The 12,364-nt window shown below is 31.9% G+C and overlaps 1 protein-coding gene across 3 annotated transcripts in view; it reads left to right on the plus strand.

The window, feature by feature from the left end:
• The window catches only part of LOC132696022 (whirlin), a 103,645-nt gene that overhangs the window by 78,382 nt on the left and 12,899 nt on the right, over positions 1–12,364 (plus strand). For 2 of the 3 annotated variants that reach the window (XM_060660542.1, XM_060660544.1), the window contains one exon: positions 10,884–10,964. The exons of the other annotated variant lie outside the window; for it this stretch is intronic. In XM_060660542.1, coding sequence (XP_060516525.1) covers positions 10,884–10,964 — 81 coding nt within the window. The remainder of the gene's footprint in view (positions 1–10,883; positions 10,965–12,364) is intronic. 3 annotated transcript variants of the gene reach the window in all.

Below are 12,364 nucleotides of genomic sequence, written 5' to 3' on the forward strand. Positions count from 1 at the left end.
ATTGTTTTTTAGAAAAAATCCTATTTTGTTTTCACTTTTAAAAGCCATATTAAAACCAAATTTAGATAGATGTTTCGAAATTTTCTTGCTATGTATTTTATTGTTTTATAGATTTTGTTGTCGGTGTTTAATATGGGATAGATAGAGTTCAGAGTTATTTGAAACTGCTTTTTAGTTATGACCTTATCTATCAAAGAGGGGTGGTAACCATTATTAAAAGCTATTTGTTTTATAACATTTTATTCTTTTTCAAAATTTTCTGTAGAAAGTCGCACATTTAATCTGTTGATAAAAGCATAAAGGCACCAAATACCGAGAACCTATAATATTTGCAAAATTTCACTTTTTCTTTTTGAATATTTGCAATTATTGTAGGGAGATATAAAATAATCAATGATTACACTTTCTCAGTTCGAAGTTCCAGTAGTTACATATCAATCCCTGTAGGTAATCGAATTGACTGAACTTCTGTATCTATTAAATTTGAGACACAAAAAGTAAAAAATGAGGTTAATAAAATATTATTGCAACTATAGGGATAAAAAATTTACGTTTTAATAATAATAATACATTATCTTTAAAATAAAATTTCCTATGATCCATGGCAATAATTTGTTGATGTGTCGCGATGCACTTTGCTATAGATACTCACATAAAGCTAATTTCACAGATAATAGGTACAAAGGAGAGCTAATTATTGTTGTCATACGGAGAATCCGACTCATTGGCCTAGCACAAAGCTATAGTTAACTAGATCGCTGCCACAGCCATTTTATATGGACTAATATTTTGGGTGTATGCTTTTATCAAACATTGTTCAAGAATTTATTTCTTTCATCTTCGAACTTCGAAGCATCTCTAATTTTCCATAGAACGAATCAAATTAATCGTTTTGGCTGAATTAACATTTTATTTAATTTTTTATTTAGTTATCATAAGTTACTCGAAGAATGACTAAAATTTATTAAAATATCATTCGCTCACTACGTTCCAAAATGGGAAATTATTTTTAAATAAAGGACATCTTAGAAAAGATGCAAAGACCTCATATTGCAGAGTTAAAGCACTGATTGTTTGTTAAACATATAGCAATGATTTGATTACAGTGAAGTAACGAAATATACGCCGCATCGTGCAATTCTGTCTTCCAGATTCAATTAATTGATATTGCGTGTAGGCATAGCGGATTCTGAGATAACACAAAAGATAACAAGTTCGTGAAACCAATATCCTGAAACTTATTGAGTTATTGAGCGTTTGCCAGTCGCAGCGAAACTTCTTAGGCATCTATGCATCGACGTACATTTTAATTTATGTTAATTATCTGCTGTATCTACTTAAAATCGTGATGAAAAATACTCTCCTGTGAGGAATAAACTTCTTTAGTATGGAGTTTTCTTAACAATGAGCGGTATCATTATTTCTAGTATGGTTCCTACGACAAATCTGTTATTTTTTTTTTCTTGGAACAAATTTAATGAATGTTTGAACATTCCCTATACAAGTTAGATTGTTGATCTCACAATTCACTCTTGATATGGAAAACAGACTGTTGATAGAAATTTGTAGAAAAAAAAATAATTTGCTAGTTTTTAAAAACTGAACTGAGGTGACTTTTACTTGATGAAATTCCATTTATGAAAATAAATAAGAACAAAAAGTTTAGATTTTTACGAAATTATATATATATATATATATATATATATATATATATATATATATATATATATATATATATATATATATATATATATATATATATATATATTTAAATCCAGAGAAAAATAATAGCCATTTCCCCTACTTTAACTTAGATACGAGAGGTGGAGAATGGAGTTTCGAATTTGGCTGCGTAACTCAAAGAATAAAAATAAAAAAAGTTAAATTTTGCAAATATCTATCTAAAAATTAGTTCATTTTGTGAACGAATCTAAAATAAGAGACCCAAATCATCAAAAATGCCACTCTATTGCCCGATTCAGAGACGGTTGCCTTTTTTTCTCTCTCTGTCGTTCGTAACGGTACTAACCAGTCGTCTTAAGCATTACGTAAACCGGTGAAATTTGGTTGTGGCGAATTTATTAATGTCCACGATAAACACTAACAGTTAACAGTTTCCGGCATTACCTTAATATGATACTTATGCTTATTTGCCGACCTTTAATTGGTTCCATTTTCCATTCTCCGATTCAGATTCTTCGACGTCGGTAAAAACGCCTGCTTTCAATTAATAATCTAAAAACCAAATTCGTCGGTTTACTCGGTTAGATTTAAATATCCATTGATTCCAGTGACGTTCTCAACCCACATGAATTTAGTCACATTTCAAATTATTATAACCTCTAAAGGCGTTGGATAACGTTTCACACCAATTTTTTTATCAAAACTGCAAAAGTATGGTGAGAAGTTTAAAGTTATTTGACAGACAGAAATCGATTGTACCTCAAGTTGTTCTAAAACGACAAAATATGCCTAAATATTTTCATCCAAAAGACCAAAACTGTTCCACTGGTTTGAAAAATGCGAGTTTTAAAATTTATTTGTGTTTCAGCAAGTTTAGTATATAAAAAAAATATATTTTAAGATTAAGCGAATGAGAACGGCAATTTTTTTCATTTAAGGACATTATTTATTCGATATGAAAGTTTTCAACTTAAAATGGTTGGCATTTAAAGATAAATATGAGAACAAAAATAGTTCTTTATTAAAGAATGAATTAACGACAAAACCGTAATACTTTGATAAGATCTGCTTTTGTGACATTTCTAATTGCACCATACGTAGACATGCATGTGCAGCATAATGTTTTAAAAGCTACAGCTGAAATAGATATTAAAATGATAAGTCCTGCTTTCAAATACATAAATTAAGTCTAAATTATTAAAAAAAATAATAAATTCTTTGGTTTTGTGAAAATAACGAATACAAAAGAAATTCCTGAAACAAACTCAATTAAATACTTCATGTTACCATATATACACACGATGAAATAGGTTTTACAAATAAAAAACATATTAATCAATATACGGGGGATCGAGGCTTCAATTTAGATCTTAATTAATATTAATTTGCTTAGTCAATAATTAAACAGAAGCCCAAAAGAACGTTGAAGTACAAAGAGCGAAATTACACTCCCATCTATCCTACGGGTTTTTGGTATGGAGTAAAGTAGCTTACGCTTACATTTAAAAGCTCTAAGTATTAAGCTCTAAGAATAAAAAAATATCCAACCTGAACAAATTGTAACTTTAGCAATTAAGAAGACTAATTTTGTTATTATCACTGTAATCCTTTTTAGATTATAATATTTATAACTTTTTCTACGTCCATTTACAAAATTACGTTTGTAGTTCGCAGTTTGTTCATATAAATTTGAATAAACCTATTATTAATATTATTAAAACCTTAGAAACACACATAATAGTAATAATAATAATAACAACAATAATAATAATAATAATAATATGATAATAATAATAATATGATAATAATAATAATAATAGTAATAATAAATGTTATTAATAACAAACAACTATTTAGCATAACCCATCCTGGAAGGGGGCTGAGAAAGATGGGATGGATCTCTGTCATGGTTCAATACGTTACCACAACGCATCCCTATGATGCAAATACTTGTCTTAACCTTTACTAAGCAAAGGTTAGATGCGAAGTCTATAGATAGGCACATATTCAATTAATCTAATCTAAATAGTTGTTACAACGTGATTACTTTCTAAAATATGTCGTGGAATTTAATCTTCTAGCAACTTCTTTTGAGGCAACATTTAGTTTTCGAACTTTATTTACCATATACACTGTATATTGCAATTTTTATATTTAATTTTATTAATTCAATATTAGCTATTCCTATTTGGGCCTATTGATTAGCTAGAATTCATTAAAAGAGCTAACAACGTCTATTTAGATAGTAGTAAATTATGTATTGCAATCGCGGTTATCAGAAATATCTTAGTTTTTGCGTCTTGAATTGCATTCCTTGTAGCTGTTACTGAACCAGTTAGCACAATTTTTTCAAATACATTCACAATCACTAAAGTTAAACACTAAAACAGTGTGTTTTTGTTGTTTGTTGAACTTAAAAATAATTGTTTTGAATACTGATTCAGATTGGACAGTTAAAAACACGCTATACAGTTTGTTCATAACACTATTAAAAATACTTTTGTGTAACAAATTTCAAGGAACGGAACAATTTTCGTCGAAATAGTGCGCGCTGTGCGCCGAATAAAAATTGCAATGTTGAAAAGATTTTTTTTTACATTGTTCATTGTTTTCGTTCCATTGTTAACGGAGGAAAGGAAATAATGATTGCTAAAATTCAATTTCGGCGTTTAACGAAATGCTTGCGAAACAAGAGAAATTTTACCACTGCGAGTGAAATATAAAGTAGACTAATTTTCTGGATTCCTCCTGCGTGGGTTCATTATAAATCAAACTTGCTGACGTTTCGCCAATTATTCTGTTTAATCTGTATAAGTTAAGCTCTGAAGAGGCCAACAGGATGATTGGCGAAATCCAGAAGATTTGTAAATAGCATTACAGTACAGTACAGTTATAAAGTTAGGTGTAGATATATATTTTAAAGTTTATATTTTATATAGTTGACGTATTTACAGCTCCAATCTATATTGATTTTGGGACGTTCCAGCGACGAACGTAATGTTTCTTCTTCTATCAAAACAAGATCAGATAGGTCATTATAAAAAAAGCTGGAAATCCAGAGGCAATATATAAACAAATAATTTTTAAGTTGCCTTGCCACTCTGATGGGATGGTTGAATATGTTGTACGTGTATAGGAGATAAAGCGGTACCAGGTACCAGGTTAGGGTGATCGTAAAAAACGTATTTCTTCTTTAATTAAATTACAACAACAAGTTTTAACATATTTATGCAACTATCTAGAATAATATCGCATATGTAAGGAGTATTTGGTGTTTCTGCAGAATCCATAAGTATTGTTTATCGGTGGATAGATAGTTTTAGACGTTTAAACAACAAACAAACATTACATCCGTCGAAGACATAAGACCGAAAGAGCACAGAGGAATGACTCATCATCAAATATATGACATCTTCTATCATTGTTCGGGCGTTTATTAAAATACTTCAAATAATTGAAGTACGAATTCGAAGTACTAAACTACGTACGTAGTTTACGTACTTATTTTTCAAATTGAAGAAGCAGTTTTAAATTCTATCGATGAAAATCCTGAACTTAATGCTAGAAAATAATCTGAATATGTTGCCCGTCTTGGTTTCGGAAATTTTTCACCATTTTCTATTGTACCCATACCATATTCAACGAGTTCAAGCGTTACTTCCTGGAGATGTTCCCTAACGTGTTAATTGTTCTCAATGGTTTTTGGACAAAATTCCGCATTATCTCTTGTTTGACCAAGAAATACGAATACCAAACTTCTCCCGAAATGCAGTCAGCAATTTAAACAATAACTATATTTGGGCCGAGGAAGAAATCTTCGAAATTACTTAATTGGAACCTTTTTCCTGCCAGAAAAGCTAAATGGTCATAATTATCGCCAGTTCTTAGAAGAGGATTTGCCAGTATTGCTGGAAGAAGTACCATAATTAATTAGGAAAAAAATGTGATTCATGCTTGACGGCCCGCCTGCTCGCTTTAAGTGTTTTTTTTTCTTCAAAAAGGTTGTTATTAATTTATTAACAGACAAGTTTATTAAAAATTACTAATAGAAGGTACTTTTTTTTAAAATAGGAATCGTTATCACCGTGTTATACCATTAAAACCGTAAAAGTGAAAAGAACAGTCTTCTAATTTTTTTCTGAAGGACACCAGTTCGTAAGGAAAAACTAGGTATTTCGTTTTAGATAGACATTTTGTTTTTCACCAAAAAAAGTTCTAGATTTAACCAGTGCAGTGGCAAATATTATTTACTCACGCACGCCACTGATTTCCTTAAAAAAATAACTTTTACATTCGTTTATGATTTTTGATCTCTTATTTTTTTTTAGTCCGTCGCGCGGATTTCACTTAAAAATGAAAGCTAGTTTCTCTGCATCCTGTCATATTAACGATATTGTCATGAGCAAGCAGGGAAGAGGTTTTTATTTTTTAAGCGAAAACCGTACCTCTTGTCAAATGCCACTAAAATATCTAAAGTGCTATTACAGTTATTAAAAAAATGTTTTTTATATTTAAAAACTCTACCACCAAAGTTAACAACAATTAGGTCATATGAAGTTTTCTTTTTATAATGGACCCCAAAATCACCCCCTTAATTATCGACATTCAATTAGAAAACACCCTGTATACTGCAGAAGCTCTGTTAAAGGGAAATTAAGAACTACGCTCGCGACACCTATAGCGTACCATTGTCCCACCGCTTACGTACCTGGTCGGGTACCTGCAAGTGGTACCACCTAGTCGGTACCACTCTAGAAAGTGGGTATTCCGGTACCGTTTCATCGGGAGAACAGAAACGAACAACAGGTATTTGCGCACCGGTAGACAAGGTAACAACAATAGGTGGTTGCCGGTCACGCATATACAGTTTCACTTTGCTACTCGACTGTCGCACGCCGATAGACCGGACGACGACATGCGGAAAACCAATCGAAACACTTTTAGTCCTACCGCACAACTTAAAAAATTAGTACGCGGAGCGATAATGTTAATACTGGCCGAATTTTTTGAGGAATTTGTCCAGTACAAGTACAACATTTTTTTACTATACTATTTTACATAGATGTTATTCGGTCTATGCTTTCCAAAATTCTTAGTTGGAGAGGCAGTTGATTGTAGTTTTAGAAGGCATTATATTTAAACCAGCTTTCAAATTGTGTTGAATTATATATGAATTAAAATTATACTAACCATACATTCAATAAAAAATTGTTTTAAGCTCATAAACGAATTAAATTTAGGTTAATGTAAGTTCCGGAAAAAGAGAATGAAAAAAGGGAATTCGCGCCAAATTCAAATAATATTTACAGTCAAAACCGATCTTATCGTGCTTGATTTTCTTTCATCTTGTTAAATTGTAAAAAAAAGATAAGCGATGTAATTTTATAGGTTTGATTTACAGCTCACAGTGATGATTTTAAGTGACAATACGCATAATAAAAACAATTTTCTGTTTTCTTTGCATCTTCTAACAAAAACAATGTTTTCAAATTGGATTAATTATTTTGAAAATGAAAGGAAAGTGAAAAATTGCCTACGAATATCCAGGAAATGGTTTAAGCAGTTTAACAAAGAACACAAGCAAAAAAATTCTGAATGTGATTTATGATTTATATAGATCTAAAACAAATTTTACCCTTTCAGTTCGGAAAGAAACTCTAAAGAAACAAAGTGTTGTGGATATTGGACTAGAACCATTATCAAAATTAATAAGAATATTAGATTCTCGCTTTAAAAGGAACTGTAACCTCGTCAGCGTGTTCAGTTTTTAGAGAAAAATAAGAAAATCATATAATTAAGTTAGCTATGGTAAAAATATCTGAAATATTTGCTGCAACCTGTGGTAAACTCGGTTCCTTTGAAAAACTCTTTTTTGCTGTTTTATGGCACATCTAAATAAATTTCATATCCCAATTATCGTGATCATTAAAAACTAGTGCGTTAGTGGAAGTGTAGTAGGTATTAACCCAATGGCAAGTTGGAAACAAATGTGTAGCGAAATTTAATTAGGTAATTAACTGGATATCCGCTACAGGTAACTAAACAAATGGTCAGGTAACCATTCGACTAGGGGAGCAGAAACTTGAAGGCAAAATAAATTAATATCCGATGGGTTTTGTGGGTTGCCTTGTTTCAAGGGCGTTTGTAAACATTTACTGCAATACAAATGATTAAAGAATAAAATATCCACCTGTGTTCCGTTTATTTAAATAAATAAGGAATCCAAAAATACGTACTCTAAACTTTAGTAACTACTGCTTTACGTTGCATAAGGGGAGCCCTAGGGTGAACCTACCACCGCGATGTCGAAGTAAGCCGGTTGAACGCACGTAAATATTACCATTGACATTATGCGGTACAATAATCAGGGAAATATAAGAAGCATGGGATGTATTGTGTGTTAATTCAATACCATTCACATTCATAAGAAGTACCCCGACTATCGCACCTTAATTGATGTTAAACGTTAGAAGCAACGTTTTAGTAAAACGCGAAACAATGAAATGTGACATTAACACGATAGCACAGTACTATGCTTCTCACGTGAATAGTACTTAAATAGTAATAGTACTTAAAACTGCGTAGAAAAAATTACGTGAAATAATTATTTCAATACTGGTACTGGCCAAGAGAGAGCCGGTATGATTTTGGTACCACCTATATCCGGAAAACATAAAACGCGGTGGTTAGGGCAGTACTACATTTACTTGAATAAAAGTTGCCACTAAGTCTTCGGTACGGGATAGTATTTTAGTAGAATGTTTTGTAAATTTAAATAAAATATACTTGAACTTTAATTTTTTTTGAAAATTTTTAAAAATATACCGCAATGTGCTCTTATTTTAGCATTATGTTTAATTATTATTAATTATTTTAATACTATCTTGATGGTAATGAAATAAACTTTCTTATTAGGTAAAAATGCGGCAAATGCAAGATTTATCAATAAATTATCCCTATACATTTACTACACACATGTAATTCTTATAAATAATTAACACAATTTTGAAAAGAAATTTTCTACTCATAAATTGTGTCCAATTAAATGCCCATAAAATTTTATAATTATTTGCCTACTGCATCGATAGAATTCTACTGAGCAAATAAATTTAAATATCTGGTAAAAAATGAATTCTTTAAGTGTGATAATAGTTTATTGTAATAGTTTCTGTATATGTTATTAATTTTCTTTTTAATTTTGACAATATCGGACATATAAAGGAAATAAATTGTTTTAGAATTTAATTAAATTAATATGGGATATTTTAAATGGTAATTAATGCACTTTAGTCGCTTACGATCGAGAATTAAGTTACTCATATTAACAAATTTCATTTTATTTGCTTTTATTCCGTGGAAATGTAAAGCGAATCGGTACCAGTTCGATTTGCTGGTACATAGTCGTTACCATTCCCATCAGGAGAACATAACTGAAGTCGATACCGCCCATACTTTGGTACCACGACATCGCCAGTGACTTGATTTAACACAATTTAGGAAATTTTTGTGGAAAAGTATTATCAGACACATGGGCATAATTTTTTTTATCTTTTTTATTCGCGGGGATGATTCACGAAATTTTCAATAAATCCTGCTGGTTAACTAAGCCGGGTCCACGCAAAATCAAGTTACGCAGTCAAAAAGCGTTAAGAGTACCTCGTAGCCGGTGCCAGTGGTTCTTCGTGGTACCTCGGTGGTACCTTGATGGTATCTTATGGTGAAGAATTTATTAGGAGACTATAAATGTCGGTGGATCGTTGGCGGAAGGGGTACCTACTCAGGTAAGAGGTCACTCACCGTTCTAAATCCATATTACGGTAAACCCGATTCCGTGGGCTACCTTTAGTTACATTTTATCGCAATTAGCATGGTGTATTGTGTACCAAACCTTATCTTACGGTATTGTTTCGGGAAAAAAAATCGATTTGTTTACCAATAAATCTCTTGTACCACTTTTGGCATTTAATTTCTCATTAAACGAGAAATTCATCGTGAATTTAATAATTCGCGGTCCAAATCGCATTTTTCTTCAACGACAGCGTTTAAAATATTGAATCGTTTTCACTTTCCAAATATAATTATAACGAAGGAGTAAAATATTGATTGCCGCACTGAAAATGGTGATATACAGGGTGATCAATTAATACTGAAAATTTCCTCATTTTCCAATCGCCTATCCGATGACTCGACTATTTTTCAAAAATTTAGCATCGTCTTTTACATTTTTAGTCATATCCATCGACTTTTGTGATTCTATGTTTAACCGTTTTTGACAAATTCGAGAAAATGTCACAATTTTTTTAATACTTTATTTGGGACGTCAGTGCTCATATTAACTGCTTATAAACATCACGTCGAGCATTTGTCAAATAAAATTTCGTCTAAAACTGAGTTCAAAGGAGTTCCTTTTGTCTCCGGTTTTGCAAATCCTTCGAACGAGGAATAATAATAACATAATTTTGAAATAATCACTGAAAGTGAAAAGTACGGATGAACGCGGAAAGGAAACAATATGTGTTATGTTTGATATGGAAATAGGACAACTTCCACAATATTAGAATTCCCTACACATATAGATAGAGATGAAAAAAATGATGTAACGTGTAAAATAAACTACCCGAAAGAAGAAAATCTTGGTCTATTTTCTTCTACTATTGAGAAAATGTAACTTGAATATTTTATTTATATTTATATTATATTAATATAATTAATAAAATTAATAGGATGTAAGCTTTTGAAAAGTGACTGACTTACAGGACAGACATATATAATAAAAGTTTTCAAAAAAAGTGCTCGAATTCTATTGCAGTTACTTACAACAGGAAAAATATGTGCTAACTAAAGTTTTGCCGCAATTGCCAACCCTGATATGACCAATGAGAGCGCGTTTATCGAATTAAATTTGTATTATTATTAAGTTATTATTAGTATTATTTTTAGACACTTTTGATACTTTATTTTCTAAAGCTCTTTATGTCTGATACCAAAGCAAAGCTCTAAAAATTAAGTTCATTTACGCCGAGACACCGACAATTATAGTCGAGAATAGCCTTCTTTCATGTCCCGCTTCTTGAGTCGCATGGTGCAGCGACTGCCCAAAGCACGGGAACTTTCGCCGGCGAGTCCTTGGTGGTACCCTAGCGGTACTATTGCTGAAGAAATAAGCAGGAGAACATAAAATGGTTGCGTGTATTTTTCAGAGCGGGTACCTGGGAGGCCTACGGTCAAGCTTGGGCGGGTTGACACAGAAAGTGAAGTCTTGGTACTGGGGCAGACCTTTAGTAAGTCTTTTATAGGCCTTCTCCATTTTCAGTAACCATATTCCGAAGTGCACCGACGGTACTGTTTGTTCCACTGTAGTTGCAATTCGTCAGTGGACACCGAAATTTGTTACGCTAAACTAGATGACGACAATTTATTACTATGGCGAATAAGCATCGGCAGTACCGTCGGTTTTCCAATCCAATTCGGAATATGGGTCATATACAGCACTACAAACCAGCATGGCCTCGATTTTTTAGACTTGTTTTATCTATCGGCACATTATTCAAGCACGGATATTATTGTAATTGTGAAATTTTGTTCTACCGAATCGAGTAAATGTTTTAATTTTCATTCTAGCTAGCGGTAAATCGTAACAAAATTGGTTTTCGTGCGGAGACATTGATAGGCAGGCAGGCGAGTAACCTCGATTTTATTATCGGAACTCGCGTTTCCGCAGGCCAATAAATGAACTTATTTTTGAATATTTTGTCGATTTAACGCCAATTTTTAATAGCGGTTGCGATAAAGTTAAAACATTTACTTTTGTCTGTCAAATTTGCAACACATGCAAATCATACCTACACAAAAACACGAACCCCAATGTATCCAACTTTTCTAATATTAAGTAATAAACCCCTAACCATATTTCAACTCTACACTTTTAAGTTTTGAAACTATGCTTTAAGCGGTCATAGTTCGCGAATCAATTAAAATACACCTGCTATGTTAGTAGTGTTGTATATTTTAATCATATAAATTTTATTTACAGAATTACACAGTAGTTTTCCGATTATCCTACTAAAGGTTGTTTCAGTATCGAGATAACTTTCTCGATCACTTACACGGCATGCATAGGGCATGTTGTTTCATACATTTTGTGACTAGTGCACAGTTAGATAAAATCTACACCAACGGGTAAAATTTCGCTAAAATTACTAGATATAGTTTCCAAACAAATAACCACGTAAACCATCGTCTAGTTCATGTAGTTGTTGGTTAGTTTACATACACTGTAGCTTACCGCTGATAGATTTATAAGGTTAGGCTTGCGTGGTTCTGGTTTTACATAACAAAAATATATTTTAGTTTAACAAAGAGAGCTTTTATAGTTACCATCTTGCGTTACCCCTTGCTGTAGGTTTGTAAATGCTCATTTCTTAGACCACTTCCCGTTTTAGCAAGTTGTAGTGGTAACTAGTGACCGTTTCCCTTATTTTAATGTTCCAAACGTATGTCAGTTGACAATAATACTTTATTTAGAAATTTAGATTTTATTATATAATTTTGGCTTAATTTAGAAGCAGCAACATTTGATTAATGTTCTACCACGGGTTTGGTTGTATGTTTCGCTTTTTTACTTTTAAAACGCTCTTATTGTTTTTTTTTATAAAATTGACCTTCATTGGTTGAAGGAAGT

The sequence above is a fragment of the Cylas formicarius genome, unplaced genomic scaffold (assembly GCF_029955315.1).
Source record: "Cylas formicarius isolate icCylForm1 unplaced genomic scaffold, icCylForm1.1 PGA_scaffold_1__22_contigs__length_36826433, whole genome shotgun sequence".
Taxonomy (NCBI): domain Eukaryota; kingdom Metazoa; phylum Arthropoda; class Insecta; order Coleoptera; family Brentidae; genus Cylas; species Cylas formicarius.